General features: G+C 52.7%; 2 protein-coding genes across 2 annotated transcripts; both read left to right on the forward strand.

Moving 5' to 3' along the window:
- Window positions 1–64: 64 nt before the first annotated feature.
- On the forward strand, window positions 65–1476 carry LOC120712634 (probable carboxylesterase 12). Its single transcript, XM_039998475.1, has one exon. The coding sequence runs from the start codon at window positions 334–336 to the stop codon at window positions 1327–1329; it is 996 nt and encodes a 331-aa protein (XP_039854409.1). The 5' UTR covers window positions 65–333; the 3' UTR covers window positions 1330–1476.
- Window positions 1477–4208: 2732 nt separating this feature from the next.
- Window positions 4209–5794, forward strand: LOC120712639 (2-hydroxyisoflavanone dehydratase-like). Its single transcript, XM_039998479.1, has one exon. It carries the CDS (start codon window positions 4485–4487, stop codon window positions 5457–5459), a length of 975 nt encoding a protein of 324 aa, XP_039854413.1. The 5' UTR covers window positions 4209–4484; the 3' UTR covers window positions 5460–5794.
- The last annotated feature ends 13449 nt before the right edge of the window (window positions 5795–19243 follow it).

Genomic DNA, 19243 nt, shown 5'->3' on the forward strand with positions numbered 1-19243 from the left:
CGTCATCATCACATTAACAATCACAGGTTCATTATCTCCTCGATCACGACTGTGTATTTTACTCTTGCAATGCTATCTCGCGAGGAGCACAAGATTGTCGTCTTCCCAGGGAGTTCACATGCTAGCTGCTCGGCACCTGAGCCTCCAATTATACAATAGCAGACAGATGCGAAGCTGCCCTGTCCGAAGGAGCGTCAAGATCTTGGGTCATCGATCTTCCGACGCACGCCTGGTCCGTCTTCAGATACCACTACCGCCCCGGCGCGTCGATTTGGCGCGCACAAACCCGATAACCACCTCGCCGGAATTTGCCACCGCACCATCGCGCTCGACATGGATCCCGACGCCGAGGTCACGTTCGAGTTCGTGCCAGTGATCCGGCAGTACAGGAGCGGCCGCGTGGAGCGCCTGCTCCCCGTGAACCCGGTCCCGCCCTCCGTGGACGCCGCCACCGGCGTCGCCTCCCGGGACGTCACCATCGACGCGGCCACGGGCCTGCGGGCGCGCCTCTACCTCCCGGACCCCTCCGCGCGCCCCGGCGACGGCGACGGCGGGCGGCTCCCCGTCGTGCTCTACTTCCACGGCGGTGGGCTCGTGGCCGGGTCCGCGGCCGACGCCCCCGAGCACGCCTTCGTGAACCGCCTCGCCGCGCGGGCCGGCGCGCTCGCCGTGTCCGTCGAGTACCGCCTCGCGCCCGAGCACCCCGTCCCGGCGTGCTACGACGACGCCTGGGCCGCGCTCCTGTGGGCGACGGCGGCCGGGGGCGCCGCCGCCGCCGACCCGTGGGTCCGCGACCGCGGCGACGCGGCGCGCGTGTTCGCGGTCGGGTTCAGCGCCGGCGGGAACGTCGCGCACAGCCTCGCCGCCCGCGCCGGCTCGGAGCCGGGCCTCCTCCCGCGCGGCGCCCGGGTGGAGGGCGCCGCGCTGCTGCACCCGTTCTTCTTGTCGTCGTCGCCGGGCGAGAAGGCGGCGGAGGGCGAGGAGAAGTACGCGTGGGTGCGCGGCAAGCTGGCGGAGATGTGGGCGTTCGCGTGCGGCGGGCGGACGGCGGGGTCCGACGACCCGCGCGTGAACCCGCTCGCCGATGGCGCGCCGAGCCTGCGGCGGCTCGGGTGCGGGCGGGTCCTCGTGTGCCTCGCGGAGGACGCGCTGGCGGCCGAGGGCAGGGCGTACTACGACGCGCTGCTGGCGAGCGGGTGGGCGGCGGGCGACGCCGAGCTGCTGGACTCGAGGCCGGCGGACCACGAGTTCCACCTCCGCGAGCCCGAGAGCGCCGAGGCCGTGCTCCTCATGGACCGCCTGGTCGCGCTCATCGCCGGCGACCGGTAGAACCGCGCGCGTGCCCGAGTGCCGGTGCTGGCGCAGCGCCGTAAGGCTATCCGCACTATCTTACTCCAAATTCAATCTGTAAACAAAATATTATATCTTGGTCATTGAGATTCTCTACTCTATATTCAATTTCTCCGCACCCATTCATTCTCTATATCACTCTCTATACCAACTACCAGCTGCGGGGCCCACATATCAGAGTATTTTTTATCTTTTTACCCCCACCCTCCTCTCCCCCTCCCCTCTCCCTCTCTCTCTCGCCGCCAGCATGGACACGCGAGCGAGCGGAGCGGCGGCGAGCGCGCGTCGCGGCCGCCGCGGCCGCGGCTCCCTCCGCCCGTCCCCTCTCTCCCCTGCTTGCCTCTCCCTACACCCGTCCCCTCCGGCATTCCTCCCGGCGGTCGGCGCCGAGCTCGCCGAGGCAGGGGGCGCGCGCGGGCTGTGTGGCGACGGCGCGCCGAACGGCCGGTGGGGGGGGAGTCGTGGCCGGCAAGCCGCGCCCCCACGGACCTCGGGGCGGCGCCGTCCTCCGCCCATCCCCCCCTTCTCCCCTCTCTCCCCGGCGAGATGGCGGCGAGGGCGCGGGGCGGCCAGCGTGCGGCGTGGCCCCGTCCCCTGGCGGCGGCCTCCGCACCTCCGCTGCACAGGGGCGACGGCTGCGGCGCACAGGGGCTGCGGCCCGCACCACCCCCTCCCCTGCTCCATCAGCGCGCGGCCGAGCTTCGCCTTGGGGCCATGGCGGCGGGCGTTCGCCCTCCCTGCTCGGCGGCGCGCGCCCATGCCCGCACGGCTCGCCATGGACGCCGGCGGTCGAGTTCGGCGCGGCGTCGGCGCGAACTCGGCGCGGCCCGAGCTCCCGTGCTGCGCGGTGCGGGCGGCGAGAGGGCGCGGCCAAGCCGCCGTCGCAGCGGGCAACCGGAGCGGCGAGCAGGCGCGGGGGAGCTCCGCGGCGAGGCGGCCTCGGCCGTCCTTCGGACCTTCCTCCCCTGCGCGGACCGGCATAGGGCAGCTCAAGGCCTGGAGCGTCGCCGGCAAGCGCGTGCGGAGCGCGGCCATGGGATGGGACGGCCGGCGTGAGCCACGGCTCCGCGGCGGGGTGGCCGCGGGCGGTGCAGCGATCGGCCGCCATGGCGAGGCGGATCCCCTTCCCCCTCCACGCGTGTGCGGCGGCAGCGGCGCAGTGCTTCTCCTCCTCCGGTTCCGAGTTGCGGCGCAGTGGTTGCAGATGGCGCGCGCCGCAGCGAGCGGAGGCGAGGTGGGGCCGGCGCGGGCGGTAGCGAACGAACGCTATCGCTCCATATTTGGAGCGAGAACCGCCGCTTTGTATGGTAGCGCGATGTTTACAGAGTGCCGCTGCGGCTGTTTTCGCGCTAAATGGAAACGCAAAATCGGGTAGCGCGCGGCTTACAAAGCCCGCTGCGGATAGCCTAAGGCTATCCGCAGTGGGATACTTTACCCATGCGCTATAGCTGCCAGCAGTGCGTTTTTACCGCAGAAAACGCCGCAGCGGTATACGCCAAACCCTACGCTATAGTAGAGAGCGGGCTTCCGTTCGCCAAATGCAACGAAGTAGAGAGCGTCCGCAAAACCGCGCGCGGCCCCACCATGCCTCTGCCCGCCGTGTTCGTGCTGTCTCGCCGCCCGCGCAGGAGGGAGAGAGAGTAAGAGGGGGAGCCGAGCTCGGAGCCTCTGTTGCAGTGTGGCCTCCACCACGCCGCCAGTGCACGGGCCTCCGCAGCCGTGTGGGCTCCGCCGAGCAGCCGTGTGAAGGAGCCGTGGGGGCGGGCCGGGCGGCAGAGGAGCAGGGGAAGGAGCCATTGACTGCCAAGATCCGCGAGGAGAGCGGAGCCCGCGCGCGCTGTGGCCGCTCGGTCCGCCCTCCGCCGCAGCTCGCGGTGTACGGCGAGGGAGCGCGGCGCTCGCCCATGGCCGCCGCGAGCGCTCGCCTATGGCCGGCCGACGAGGGAGTAGGGGCCGCGGCCGCCGCATGCACCCAGCCCGGCTCGCCACGACGGCCGCCGCGGCCGGCCGAGGTGGGAGCAGGGGTCGCAGCCGCCGCGCGTGCCCAGCCCGGCACGCCGTGCGCACGCAGGCCCGCCCTCCACGCCGCCGCGGCCCGCCGAGCCAGCGCCGTGCCGCGCGTCCGCCTGTGGGTACGGGAGAGGGCGCGGGGCCACCGCGGCGCGGGCGTGCCGCCCTGCCTCGCCTTCACCATGGCCACCGAGGGAGCAGAGGGGGATTCTCCATCTCCGGCTCTGGTCGCCCTGCTCCACGGCGTCGCCTCCGCCGCCCCGCTACCCGCCGCCGGTGCCATGGCCATGGGCCTGAGCTCGGAGCGCCGCCACCGCCATGGGCCCGGCGGGGAGATTGGGAAAGAGAGAGACGGGGAGTGGGGGAGGGAAGGGGAAAGAAAAAAAAATAAAACAATCCTGACAAGTGGGTTCCGTGGCTGGTAGTTGATATAAAGTAGAGATATAGAGAATGAACGAGTGCAGCGAAATTTGATATAGAGAAGAGAATCTCGATGACCAGACAAAAATATTCTGTTTAGAGTAGAATTTGGAGTACGACGAGCGCGGATAGTCGTATGCAGTGTCCTGCACTGGCATCATCGATAGAGCATTTCTTCTCATGGAAACGATATGATCCTCCCTTGTTTGCTGATGTAGCTGAGAATAATGAAAACTTCGGTTGCCGCCTGAATGGCTGAATCCTCGGTTACCAGAAGAGAAATGGAGGGGAAGAAAAAGTTTTTGATGGAATTTTTCAACGTGATGTTATCATGTGAACCGGAGGCTGTCAGCTGGTTCGTGTCGTGCACGTAGTCAGTTGTGGCCTCCAGTTTGACGAGACAAAGGTGTTGACTGCTTCTTGTTGCCTGCTCAATCATCGACCCCCATTTGATGCTTTAGCTTGAAGAAAACGTTGAAAAGAGGAAGAAAAAAAAACATACCAATGCAGAAGATAGATCAGCTTGTGAGAGGCATGGCAACTTGTGAGATTTTTTAGTACTGCCCTCTCCTCTACAAATTTCTCGATCCCTTCCTGTGCAGCCACCTAATTCCGAGACGGTGCAGGGTCCTCCCCTCGAACAGCAGGTCCACCCAACCACCGCTGCCTGCTGCATTCAGCCCAGATCTCGCCCCCGCCGCGCGATGGCCGCCTTCCCCGTCGCGCCTCCGCCGGCCGCGGCGGACGACGAGATCGTCTACGAGTCCATGCCCTGCATCCGCATCTACAAGAACCGCGTGGAGCGCTACTTCGGCTCCGAGTTCGTCGCCGCCTCCACCGACGCCGCCACCGGCGTCGCGTCCGGGGACGTGGTCATCTCCCCCAACGTCTCCGCGCGCCTCTACCTCCCGCGCCTCGGCGACGGGGCCGCCAAGCTCCCCGTCCTCGTCTACTACCACGGCGGCGGCTTCTGCCTCGGCTCCGCCTTCAACCCCACCTTCCACGCCTACTTCAACAGCTTCGCGGCGCTCGCCAGCGTCCTCGTCGTCTCCGTCGAGTACCGCCTCGCCCCCGAGCACCCCGTCCCCGCCGCCTACGCCGACTCCTGGGAGGCCCTCGCCTGGGTCGTCTCCCACCTCGCCGGCGGCGGCGGGGACCCGTGGGTCGCGGGCCACGCCGACTTCGGCCGCCTCTACCTCGGCGGCGAGAGCGCGGGCTCCAACATCGCGCACCACATGGCGATGCGCGTCGCCGCGGAGGGGCTGCCCCACGGCGCCCAGATCCGGGGCCTCGTCATGATCCACCCCTACTTCCTGGGCACCGACAAGGTGCCCTCCGACGACCTCGACCCCGTGGCGCGCGAGAGCCTGGGCTCCCTGTGGCGCGTCATGTGCCCGGCCACCACCGGCGAGGACGACCCGCTCATCAACCCCTTCGTCGACGGCGCGCCGCCGCTGGCGTCCCTGGCTTGCGGCCGCGTGCTCGTGTGCGTCGGCGAGAGCGACGTGCTCCGCGACCGCGGCGGCGCCTACTACGACCGGCTCAGGGCCAGCGGCTGGCAAGGCGAGGCGGCGATCTGGCAGGCGCCCAACAAGGGCCACACGTTCCACCTCCTGGAGCCGAGCTGCGCCGAGGCCGTCGCGCAGGACAAGGTCATCAGCGACTTCCTCAACAGCTGACTCGCCTCATCGTCTCACCGCCGGCGGTGGCGTATACGCGGCAATCGGATTGAATAATAACTGCAGCTTCATCGCCGATGAATGCTGCTGGGCTACACTACTTATTGCTAGTCTATTTCAGATTCAGAAATTGTGTCTCTGTTCTTTCAAGGGGGATCGCCATTGTTGGTGTTGTATTGCTTTGGAAATTAGGGGGACGGTGATACAGTCATAGTGTCATACAGATGAATTATACTTGTTGGACGCACAGAAATTGTTGAACATCGATTCGATCTTCAATTGTACTTGAAAAAAATACGTCTTTGTTGATTGATTGTAGCAGCCGCAATTGCTTCTGGAATCGCTTCTCAGTTTGGGTAGAAATGCTGGCTTGGGTTCGATTGTTAAGAAACTCTCACAATACCCCAACAATACAAACAAAAGAAAAGAATTGACAAGTTCACCTGTTCATACATTTGTCAACTAGGCCGGTTCACATGGTAAGATGCCTTCGCATCAACTTCAGTGCGCCCTATGTTAGCCTATGTTGTCAACTAGGCCTCATCTTCTGCTTCCCATGTTGCACCATGTTAGCCTATGTTGAAAGGATACACACTACTAATGAAGGCCGAAAGTCAATGGCTTTGCACACCATTTTATGTCCATCTTTTTTAGTTTCAGAGATGCTATAGAAGCTTCAAGATAACAAAAAAGAACTGTCTTCAGCTGTTGCATTTTTCTTTTCTTTTTTTAAATTTTGAACTGCTTTCTCATTCTTTCTTTCTTTCTTTCTTTTGAGAAAAGCTTTCTCATTCTTTCTAGGAGACTTTTTGTGGGAGCATTCGTATTTGATAGTTGGGCTTCAATTTTATCAGGAGAGCCATCTAGCAGGGTCTCGGGTTCGGCCCAGCCGCCCACTATCTTGCAAGCATGACAAGGCCCTAACTCTTGTGATGGAGGCATGGAGCAACAACTTTCTCCAACAGCTGCTTAGGCAAGGCCTTCCTCAACGAACATTCCCACAGATGCGCAGCTTATTCCACTTTTTGTGCAGACCTTGATCAGCAGTTCTTTTCCTTCAATCAAAAGTGCATTCTGTGACAGGATTTCTGAACCAGGGTTTTTACGGGTCTGCAGACGTGGTAAATTGGTAATGAGAAAAATCATGTAAAACTACAGCTATCCAAACCCAATTTCATCTTTGACGAAGTAATCATGTTTGGGAGAATATATGCAAAGGCATAATGAAAGCATGAGACGACACAACGAGTGGTGCTCACTGGTTTGATTATCTGAAACCTCAGTAACAAAAGGATGGATACTCCTCCAGTTTCAGCTAAAAGGCTGAGTCTTTTCAGACTCCGTAAGCAATGAGGCAATTGTTTTCTGCTACTGTATATATTCAGGGACGAAGTATTAAAGGAGTTGCATTTAAAATTTACATATGCTGCAGTTGCTCTACTGGGCCATAACTTCATCTCCCACTTTTTGAAGATTCTAAACCAAGTTGAATTTCATAATGCACCCAGTTTGACAACATTTCTGGGAAGGGACAATTTAGAGACACTAAAGTTGATTCCAATGCTACAATATTCAGGGTATCTGTATGATTTCCCCACGAAATAGGGTATCTGTACTGTACCATAGAGTCCCATTTTAGGAGTTGAGATATACTCCAGATCTGTCAACCTCTAATTAATCAGCAGTTGATTTCTATTCAAGTTCAATTTCTTAAGATATAAAGGACTGTCCCTGTTTACAAACAGTAGTTGGCCCCAACACTATGTTTCAGAAAGATATAGAAAAAGATCCAATTCCACCTATGACATTGCTTAGTGAGGCAAACCATGAACATATATGCCTTTTCTACGATGAGGAAGAGAATCAATCTGCAAACAACTTTGCAGAAAATGAAAACATTAAATACTTTGCAGCATCTCAAAACTCCGTAACCCTTGCAGCAAATGACCTCCCCTCTCAACAGATAGTAGGTCTACTTTAAATGTTATTTTCCATAAACATATACTTCGCAACTGAAAAACTAAAAAATTTGCAGCAATGCCCTCTCCTCATTTATCCAGATAAAACACATACTCTAATTTGGGTTATAGTAAAACACTATGTCTTATGGCTCTGAACCTACTCTAATGCACGCTGTTGTCGTGTGCCTCTAAACAAATAACGTGTTGCGTGCAGGATGCCGAGATTGCCGACTTTTTTTCATATTATATTAATTATTAATTATATAAATGCTTCATTATCTGAAAAAACAACAACCGTGAGTAGTCTCATTTTAAAATCTGCATATGCGGCGGTTGGTCTACTGACCTCTCATCTTCATCAACCACTTTTTGAAGATTCTAAACTAAAACTAATTTCGTAAGACTACATTAAAAGTGTACTCCAATTTGGATATGATTCTTAAAAGGATTAACTTATACAAATTAAAGTTGGTTCCAATGCTCTATATATATTCAGGTCCTATATGACACAGCCTCATTTAAAAATTTACTTATACTACAAATCACTCTATTGACCTCTCATTAATTAATCCATAACCGCTTTTAAACTAATTTTAATTTCATAAGCCTACACAAAAAAAAACTGTCCCAATTTGGACTAACTAAATAAAGTTGATTCCAGTTCAACGTGTGAGAGTCCGTAGTGAGACCAAACATGAACATAGATGCTATGATTTTCTTGTGATAAGAAAGGCCCTCTGTTACCAAACAAATTTCTAGATTCAGAACTCTAAAACAAAAAATAATTGCAGAAAACGACCACTCATCACAGGTAGTAATAAAATTGAACTCCAATTCAAGGGGATCTGTATGAAAGCCTCATTTTAAAATTTGAACATATTCTAGGGTTGATCCACTGATTTCAAACTAAGATGAATATTATAAGACTACATAAAGAGCGTCCCAAATTAGACAAGCTAATGTTGACTCCAATTCTCTGTTTCAGTTTTTTTCTAAAAAAAAGGACACTAATGCTACGCTCAACATTCCTTCGTGAAGCCAGCCGAACATCTGTGCTAGACTTATCTTGAGATGAAAAAAATGGCATATCACAATCTACCACCTAACAAATTTGCAGCAAATGACTTCTCCTCACCGCAGATCATAGGTGTACTTGCTGCTTTAGAAAATACCACAGTCCTTTCCGTAAACATATATGAGCGTTTTAATACTCAGGAGACAAAGGCAATTGGCCGAGGAATCTTAGCCCTTTTGTTGGATGGTCGCAAAAAAATATACAGCCATCAAGCAAAGAGCTTGTAGGAGGTCCCGTCCATTCACGGCCCATGCTTCTTGAAGATTGTTGTTGACAGCGATTTTCTCGGTAGATTTGTGCAATGATTAAGGTGATCTCCTGAACATGTAGGACTGATTTCCTTGGCCAGTCAAAAGATGGTTATTTTTGGTGGTGGAGCAAAATGCGAGTGAAACGACATAACATCAAAAGGCTCCTCCTCTGCCCTAATCGATGGGATTCTTTGGTGATTACCCCGTACGATGCGTTCCATTTTTAACAACCAAAGCAACGAATTAGCGTCACTCGAAAGGTATAACATTTTAAACGAGTATTTTCTGTCATCACATTTTTTTGTCTGATATGCCATAGAAAATTACCAGTAGTAACTAATAGGATATACTACAAGCACTTGGGAGTTGGTGAAAATTGGATAACTCATTAGTTATTTTAATAGAAAAGTTCAATTTACCGGTCGCGAAAAAGAGAAAAGTTCAATTTACACCAACGAACTATAATAAAACTCTATTTTTCAACCTTCAACTACAAAACCGGATAACAAAGATCCTCCGATTATTGAAACCGGATAAATTTAACCCTTTGAGTGGTTTCGAAGGTGTTTTTTTATAAAAATTAAAAATATTTAATTTTAAACTAAAAAATCATAAATAATTCATTTTAAATCAAAAAATATGAAAGTGGTGCCATCATTTTTCTAAAAATATAACATATCCACTATCACTCTACTTGTCAATTATTCAGATTCAACTTTTTTCACGTTCGTAATATTTGTTTGAGTTAAATACACCAGCGGCCCTCGAACTTGTCTCCAGGTGCCACTTAGGTCCACAAACTCGCAAAATCGAAATCTGGCACCCTGAACTTGTTAAGTTGTGCCACTTAGGTCCATACCCCTTCAAGGGGCATGAATATATGCAAAAATGCCCTTAAGTTTTATCATCTTCACTTCCATGCGCCCTCCGCCGCTTCCTCCCCTGCGCCATCTCCTTCCCTGCGCCCTCCGCCGCGCTCTCCCCCTCCTAGCTCCCTCCGCCGCCCCTACCCCTCCCTGCTCCCTCTGCCGCCCCCTCCCCCTCACTGCTCCGGTGGCTCCACCACCGAGCGCGTGTGCCGGCCCCGCCGACTCGGCTCCTCCGCTCGATGCCGCGATGCGCCAAGGACGGGGCGGATCCAGGCGGCAGAAAAGGAGTCACGGTGGAGGCCATGGCATGGCGGAGGTGGCGGCGGCGCGCCGCCCCCTCCTCCTCCCTCCCTCCTCCTCCTCCCTCCGCCGCACCGAGCTCGTCCCATCTCCCTCCTCGCGCGCGCTATTCCACAACCCGCACGCGGCCGCGAGCCCCGCGGGGGCTTCGGCCCGCCTCGCCGCCACCTCGGCCTCGTTCCCGTTCGCGGCGCCTGCGGCGCAGCTCCGAGCAAATCCGGGCGGCGGGGGAGGACCGATGGCGAGCAGGGCCGGCGCGAGGTCCTCCCTCCTCCGATGCGGCTTCCTCCGCCTCCCTCCTCCGGCACGACTTCCTTCGAGCAGCGACGACAAGCGGCAGCGGAACCCCGAGCCCACTCTCTCACCGGTGCTCCTCCCTCCCTCCTCCCTCCTACTCCTTGCCGGAGCTCGAGCGGATCTGGGCATCCCCCCGCCTTCTCGCCGGAGCACGCACGGGCCGCCATGCCCGCCGCGCCCGCCCGCTCGCCGCGCTCGCCGCGCCCGCCTCACCCGCCATGCCCGCCGCGTTCGCTATGCGCGCCGTGGCCGCCACGCCCGCCATGCCTGCCGTGCCGGCCCGCTCGCCGTGCCCCGGTACCAGCAATAGCGGCGGCCTCGCCCGCCATGCCCGCTGTGGCCGCCGCGTTGACTTGCGCGCCACGGCCGCCGCGTTCACTTGCGCGCCACGGCCGCCCCGCGCGCGGAGGACAGGGGCTGCGGGACCTGCTCGGCGCCGGAGAGCTCGAGACCGGGGTCACGACCGGCGGCGGAGGTGGGGGCTGCGACGGAGAGGCACGGTGCGACGGCTGGCAGCGGAGGTGCGGCCCGCGGTGGAGGTGCAACCGCCGGTGGAGATGAAAGCCCAGCGCTCCTCGTCCTCCTCCTCCTCCTGCACTCCTCGGAGGACGCCGCGGAGGCCGCGAACTCTAGGGGGCAGCGAGCGCGGAGTCGCGGGCTCTAGGGGTGGCGGCGAGCGAGTCCGCGAGCTCCAAGGGCGGCGGCGAGAGCGGAGTCCGAGAGATCCGGGGGCGGCAGTCACGAGCTACAAGGGGGCGGCGGCGGCGGCGGCCGCGAGCTCCAAGCCGGCGGCGCACTGGCGGAGGAAGCAGGGGGAGGCGTGGGGGAGAGAAAGAGATAGAATGGGAGGGGGAGGGGGTGAATGTAGAAGATAGCAACTTTGGAGGAGTTTTCTGCATATATTCATGCCACGTGGCGCCATATCAAGGGGTATGGACCTAAGTGGCACAACTTAACAAGTTCAAGGTGCAAGATTTCGATTTTGCGAGTTCGTAGACCTAAATGGCACCTGGGGACAAGTTCGAGGGCCGCTGGTGTATTTAACTCTATTTGTTTTTAATATTAGTGCTTGTAGTTATGCCTTGTTTTTTTTTCATGTTGATACTCAAAACCTTGCCAAACCCAGCGATGCAGGCATGTGAAAAAATTGGGATCTTGATCGCTCTTTCCTTCAACCGTTGAGCCTTAACGTACACTAATTGGCACATATATATATACATATACATAACAAACCTCCCCTTTGCAGTGCTCGGCCCCTATATATATTGTCGCAGACACCCTTCTCAAATCGCCCCCAAGAAACTTCACAGCAGGTGTAGTGCTCGACACACAGCTTTGTAGCTGCTCCACACTTCTCTCAGCTCCCTCCGAGCTAACGTGAAAAATACAATCTAGGTTGCTTAGGATGGCTGGCTCCAAGCAGGTTGTGTGCGCTTGCATTATGATCTTTCTTGTCATCTCAAGCCAGGCTGATGCGAGGCGGCTGATGATGGCAGCGACGTGCGACGGCAAGGAAGGAGCATGCAAGGGTGGCGTCGCCATTGAAGGCAGTGGAAGCGTCGTCGCACCGAAGCAAGAAATGGTCTCCGCGACGAGCACGGAGACACCATCAGGCGAAGGGATGCCAATGACGACGACGGACTCCCGGCCGACGGCTCCCGGGAACAGCCCCGGCATCGGCAACAGAGGGAAGATCAACAACTAGCGTGCCGTGCTCTTATCTATCGATGCTCCTATCTAAGCGTCCAATCGAGCTGAGTACTAGTACTGTACTTGTTTGTAATTTGGTACTTGCTAGTGCTATCATTATGTTGTTGCTCTGTGTACAATGTTCACAGGTACACATAACTTTCTCTTTTCATTTTGTTTTTCGTTGCTCTGTGTACAATGTTCAGTTCACTATGCTTTGTGAACTTTTGTACTGCTATTTTGTAACCATGCATGATTCGCATAAATAAAGTTCTGCAGCGCCTTTGTGTCATGACCAGAGACTCATCACGTACACTGTGCACGGCTCCTGTATTCTTGGGTAGGTAACCACCTCTCAGGAGATAACTGAAAAAAACTGTCTGAACTCTAACAGACTATTAACAAGTTGAAGGGCAGGATCAAAAGGATGTGTTGCATGCACGTTTTATACTATTTGGTGCTATGCGGCAGATTAAAGTGAGCTGTTGAGAAGAGGGGAGCTTGGAAGCAAGGCTCTGAACCTGAACTAGCTAGATATGGCATTGTCTGTCTCTCTGCCCTCACATTCTCTCTTCTATCCTGAGTGAAACATTGCCGAATTTGACAAGAACATAAGGCCATCAAGGCTCAAGTTGCGGTTTTCTTTGTCGCCACAATTTCAGTTTTAAGAAAAATGCTAGCAAAAGTCAGGAATCAGCACATCACAAAAATAAGAAGAGCTAGGTACGACGGCAGGCCTGCGTGCCCCCATTCGGCCATTCGCACAGATTCGACGTTGCTAAAAAATTATCCTGCATGCATGGCTGTCGGCAATAAAGAAACCATTAATCATCCATTATGCTCCTGTACAGTTTAGCTTACAAGGACTGCGCACAACGTTCAGCTGTGGTTTTTTTTTTGAAGGAATGTTCAGCTGTGGTTGTGGAGGACGTATCTGAGAAAAGTTCATGTGCTTACATTGCTTTGCTGATGCTGTGGCGGCGTCACTTCTCCATCTATCATATATTATGAGATATAAGAGAATGCCCTTCCGATGTAAAGGTTGGTTAGCGGAGGTGTGGTTATACCATGTTGAGGGATCTAAACTCGGATTTGACGCACCGTTTGTCTTACCAGCAGTTTGGCTATTTAATTATACTTAATGGTAGGGATGCGGCTATTGTGATTTACCAGGATCTACCAACTCAGTCTACTTAAGCATTCATTAATTGTGTGCGAGTGTTTTCTAGATTCTACTCATTTTTAGGGTTTCCACTTTCGACGGGAAGGTGAGTTTACCGGTCTGTATTGAGGAAAAAAATATAGTGCTCAAGGGGAAACAATCTCAGAAACTTTGACTGAAATTTTCAGAAATATTTTTTTGGACAGGAACTACGGTGGATCCATTATTGGATCAGCCTGAACCATTGCCATTAAAAACCAGGAACGGTTACAAAGGGAGATACAAACCGAGAGGGCAGAGGGAGAACAGACGAAAATAAGAAAAGGGAGGGCAGTTCATAGGGAACTGCATGCTCAACCGAGAGAAAACTAGCTAGAAAAAGGAAAAATTACATGGAACGGAAGAAAAGACTCCAGCTATCTAAACACAGGCGAGCAGTAGCAAAGTGTGCTCGGTTGGCCCAATGGAGAATGTCACTGCAGCAACATCAACCAGCGACATGATCTTTCTGAATCTTGAGCATATGACATATCACCATTTTCAAATTTAAATTTATTGACAACTTTGAACGGCAAAAAAGCAAACTTATTCGAACTACTGAATGAAAACCTAGCCCCACATGTATCCTACTATCTCAGGTTCGCAACCCATTGGGTCCGCGCTATATTGTGACACTGTGTCCTGCCATTACAAACATTTTTTTCGACTAAAAATGTTCAGAAACTTCCACTAAAATTCTCAGAAACATTTTTTTCGACGGGAACTACGGCGGATCCATTGGATCAGGTTGAACCATTGCAATTACAAACCATAAACAGTTACAAAGAAGGGTACAAACCGAGAGGGCACAAGGAGAACAAAGCATCTTCAAAAGCCTCTGTATCCTTGATAAGTTAGCTAAAAAAAGAGAAACCTCACCAAAAATTGGATCCAACAACATCGGTATCCTCCTTGCTAATCTATCTCGCTAGCTATCCCTCGGCCTAGCTCGGCAACTATACCGAGCCCAGACGCCTCGCCATCTCCCTCCCCCTCCCTCCCTCTGTCGCCCTCCCGCGCTCCCGACCCGCCATCATGTGCTCCCCTGGCCGATGCCACCGCTGGCCCCTCCGCTCCCATCATCCTACGCTATCATGTGCCCGCGCCATCGCCGCTTAGCGCCTCTCCACCCTTCCCAACCTGGGCCTCCGCCGCCCCGCCACAGCGCTCCGCCACCTCCATTACCCACGCCCGTCCCTACCTCCACCGTTCACCCGCGCCCGCCGAGGACCCCACCACGAACCTCCTCTGTGCGGTGGTGCTAGCCCCGCCGACAGCCGCCGGGCGAGGGCTGCCGGCGATCGCTGGTTGGCCTTGTTGTCTTGGCTCGGCCCCACCCGCAGAGAGGAAAAGGAGGGGGGTTAGGATAGGGCTGATTGAAAAAAAAAGATCCAAAGAAGAGGTCTCACATGTCCGGAGAGGTCCCATATGTCAGATATATGAAGAGTCTGGTTTGCTAGTCCTTAGAGTATACTCAGGGGCGGATCCACATGGGGGGCTAGGGGGGATGAAGCCCCCCTACCTCCCTAATACCCATGGATACCCCCTAAACCCCCCTTTATTATTTGGATGAAACAATGAAGAGGAAGAGGGGAGAAAGAAGAAGAGAAGAGAAGAGAAGAGAGAAGAAGAAAGTGGACATGATCCCCCTCTACATTTTTAGGCTAGATTCGCCACTGAGTATACTGAAATATAGAGAGGGAATCTTGACTAAACAGATAGCTAAATGGGAATATAGAGAGTGAGATTTGGCTAAACTCTTAGAAAAAATAAGAGCAGTTCAAAAAGAACTGCACGCTCAACCGAGAGAAAACCAGCTACAAAAAAAAAGGAAGAAAAGACTCCAGCTGGAGCAGCAGCAGAGCGTGCTCGGTAGGCCCAAAGGAGAATGTCACTGCAGCAACATCAACCAGCGACAGGACCTTTCTGAATCTTGAGCGTATCACCATTTTCAAATTTAAATTTATTGATAACTTTGAACGGCAAAAACGCAAACTTATCCGAACTACTGAATGAAAACCTAGCCCCACATGTATCCTACTATCTCAGGTTCGCAACCCATTGGGTCCGCGCTATTGTGACACTGTGTCCTGCCATTTGCGTGAGAGTGAGACCACTCTGCACTTTGCAAAGGGAGGATCAGGCATTCAGTTCACCGGCCGGATCTTCAGAACGAAGAAGATACCAAGCGCGCCATGCATCCTCGCACATGCCCCGCTCGTGGACCGATCAGTAGTCTGGCAAGCCGCAAGGCTGGCGCGCAGCTAGCTGCAGCGCACGCACAATAATGCACGTACCTCGCCCTGACACCACGCATGGCGATCACCGATTCTCGATAAGATCTCTTGCAGCCGGCAGTTCAGAGGAGGAGGCGTGAGATCGATCCCCTCTCTGCCGCGCACTCACCGCCGCCTTCCCGTTCCATGTGACAGATGCACCAGAGATCGCCAAGATTCCTGGCGACCTCGCAGTGTTCCTCGGAATATTCTGGGGTACGGTTCCTGACACCGTGCAGTGGTCGTCGTCGTCTCTGATTGTCCTGTAGCGCGCGCCGGCCGTCGCAACATTCAGTGGCTGTGGGTGGCCGGCGTCCGTCCGGCGATCGTGGCGAGCTCCGACCCGCGCCTCCATCCGCCGGAAAAGGAGGGCAGGGCCGTAAAAGGAGCCCCGGGCCGCCGGCGCTGGATTCTCGGTGACCGTTGGTGTGCTGCGGGCAACCCTAGCCCGGCATGATTGGGCGCACAAGCCAAGTGAAGGCCTCCATTATAGAGCTAGTGAGCTAGTGGTGCAGCCTGCTGGAGCTGGCGGCGGGCAATGCAAGCGATAGATGGTTGTGCATGTGCTTGTACGGGTCCTTATCTCACCAGGGAGTTCACAAGCTTGCGTGTTGATCTCGTAGCTATTTTGGCATAAAGCGACCTATTTAGTAGTAGTTTAGAACCAAACAAAAAATTCCTTGCAAATCTACGATATTATACGAGAAATTTTATTATGATTGAAATAAATTAAGTGACGAGGTAAAATTAGTGGTTGAGATATAAAGAAGGAAAATAGGAAACGGTACCAAATCTGCGAGACCGGTATCAAAATAGATGGAATCAGTACCAATATTAATTTATATTTTAATTTACATATCAGATCATCAGTCAGTACCGGATGGTGAGCGACATCCTCCATTGAACTCTTTTACAATGATCGTAAAGTATCAAAGGATATTTTTAAGTACTTTTACTTTGAATTTTTTTCTAGCCGTTGGTCTATGAAAAATATTTATAAAAATTAAATTAAATTAGTATTCGGTTCCACCTTTTGGAAGTACCAGGTACTTTACCCTAAGTACTTCTAGGTACTTCATACATTCAACTGTAGGATTTTATCAAATGGATGACTCTTATTTTTTTCAATCATTGTAAAATTTCTCTTTTTTCTTTAGGCCCTCTTAGCTGGAACTAGGCAGTGAGGTAGAACAGTAGAAGTAAAGGACAAAATAATGTTAGAATTAACCTTGCTATTTAGTGTCATATAATTGTGCTTTGCTCTAGAGTCGATGTAAAACTAGACCCTCGCAGTTTGTGGTAGAGACCACAGTGGACTGACTTTATGTGGTTGTACCTCGTACCCTCTAGAAAACCGAAGAATTCCTTTTTTTCATAGATATCTATTGGGAAAAGACCCTACAAGTCGGAAAAAAATAATACCCGATGTTATCGACTTTTTACTATTCTCGAGATGCGACTTCGACTATTATTTCTTATAAATGTAGTTAAAAGAATCTAACAAAAAGAAATCTGGTTTCAGCTTTCCAAAGTACATATTTTGAAAAAGTTATTAATAGTGAAATTTGATGGGATCTTAGTTGAAGCACTGTGGAAGGCAAATATAGGAGAAAAGAGGAATATAAAAGGTAGGGGGGCAAAGTGAAAAGTTCCTTAAGCTTAGGACTTTAGGAGCCGGCTGACAAATAAAAATTATTCAATCACTGTATGCCCCTTGGATGTTGATTTTGTGGCCTTTGCACGAAAAATTTAGTTTGTATTTGATATATGTTCCTATTTTCAAACCATTCCACGGGTCTCTTGGCACCATTGACCGCAATGGCCGGGTCCAGCCAAGTGTGAGGTAGATCATAGATTCATCCAGACCTGAATATGGGCTTTTGGGCCATGACCCATGACCGAGACTTTTGATATGGGCCTGGAAATAAAAGACTGGTGTTTTCTCTCTGCTCTTAGCAGGATCACACTCTATTTGTCCAGATAGAGTACTATTTGATTTGGCATGGTTTCTTCCACCGATCGATGTTGAAACTAACTTATAGGAAATCCGCGACGAGTTCTACTCCATCTTTTGCCTTTTCAGAATCATTTGAATTTGTGCAACGATTATGTGACCTTTCGCCCATTGCTAACCTTTACAGGAGCAGATAGATGCGCCACCAATCATTCTTAAAGTCTGTACCACAAGGCCACACCATGATTTGAGAAACATTTTAAGCAGCAAACTGGATCGCACCAGCATGCTGATTGCTGATGGCTGACAATCTACCAAGACAAACGGATGAATCCAGAGAGCAAGCCACCTTTGGATCCTGATCATAACATTGTCGTCCTGAACTTTGAGGGCTACAGCAGTGGCGGAATCAGGATTGAGTCGAACCCCGGGCCAAGTTTTAAGTATAGACGTCCACAAACTCACAGTTCAAAAGATACATGAAAATATAAACGGAAAGATAGATAACATACAAAAAACGCCATCGCGAAGTAATATATTTATTCCTCTTCAGCAATTGATCCAAGTCCTTCTTCAGCAATTGATCCAAGTCCAGAGGTAGAAGCTACTGCAAAATGAAAAAAAATTGGGCCGAACCCCGGGCCATGGCCCGGGTGGCCCGGGGTGTGCATCCGCCCCTGGCTACAGCCATGCTAAACACAGAGGAAAACAGTACACGGCGAACTGAGCAACACTGCATCAGAGTATCAGACTAGCCTCAGAGGTTGACAGAGCGGGAGAGACAATGCAAACTTTTTAGGTGCGAGATTTCAGCCGCCTCTCGACGGTGTCAGCAAGGCAGACGCATGCAGGCAAAGGCAACGCAGCGAGCTAACAACTTTTTTGGGCACATGACTGACTGGCCGCTTCCATTTCTTCAGTGTTTTCTCTGATCAGCTGCGTTGTGGCCGCCATTGGCCCACCTTCTGCGGGCCTTCTATGCTGCTGAAGCAGGTCAAGTCGTCGAGACAGGTGAAAAGGCGTCTGGTGGGCCGTGAATAATCTTAGGAGGGCTCGGTTATTTCTGCATGTGTTGGGCGAGCTGTGAGGTAGGTGATGGCCTGATGGTTGAGTAGCCATGTCCTTGCAGCTCTGATTGCTGCATTGCTAATGATATCTCTTCCTTCCTATCACTGTCTCATGCTACTGCTAGGAAGGGATGGGCTTCAGCCATCTGCTGAGCTGCAAGATGAACAATCGAGGGGTCGACGAAAATTCAACGCTCCGGATGGATCAGTGTGGCGGATTTGAGGGCGATTCTTGAAAAATTCTTGGCATAGGTTACTGTAGTTTTGGTCCGGTCCATTTGCTACTGTTATCCCAACAAAAAATGGGTCAGGCTGCTGCTGCTGTGCTAAAAGCAGCTTTCTCTTCTCGCAAAACAGTCGTTGCCAGATGCTGAATTCTGAATTTGCCAGCGTCTGAAGAAAACGTTAGCAACACAACAGAACACAATTCAACAGCCCCCCGCTGCTATCTGGGTTTTTTCGATGTCCATTACTAACGTCTTTTTTCTACAGGCGAAAAACTACAAGCATGAATGGGATCCATTTGTACTATCTGCAAAGGAAGAGAACAAAAGGCATCCATACTTGCTCAATAAATCCTAGCAGCAGTGAGCCATCTGTCTCTACCATTGTCACCTCCCTTTCCATGAACAGTTCCAGTTTCCAAGTAAAGAACCCAACAATCCACAACGCAATTCTGTGATCTGTAATCAAGCCTAAAAAAGGCCACCGATAATTCAATTCGATGAGCATGAGACATCCTGTCCTTTACAAAACAGTCCCTTTGTTCCCCCCAAATGAAGCCACTACAGGTGCAATTGTAAGTTTCACAGTAGAAAAAAAAACACACACACACACACTACAT

Source organism: Panicum virgatum, chromosome 6K (genome assembly GCF_016808335.1).
Source record: "Panicum virgatum strain AP13 chromosome 6K, P.virgatum_v5, whole genome shotgun sequence".
Classification (NCBI taxonomy): domain Eukaryota; kingdom Viridiplantae; phylum Streptophyta; class Magnoliopsida; order Poales; family Poaceae; genus Panicum; species Panicum virgatum.

Bases quoted from the DNA above. Each gene is read 5' to 3' on its own strand.
- LOC120712634 (XM_039998475.1), top strand. From the start codon at position 334: ATGGATCCCGACGCCGAGGTCACGTTCGAGTTCGTGCCAGTGATCCGG.
- LOC120712639 (XM_039998479.1), top strand. From the start codon at position 4,485: ATGGCCGCCTTCCCCGTCGCGCCTCCGCCGGCCGCGGCGGACGACGAG.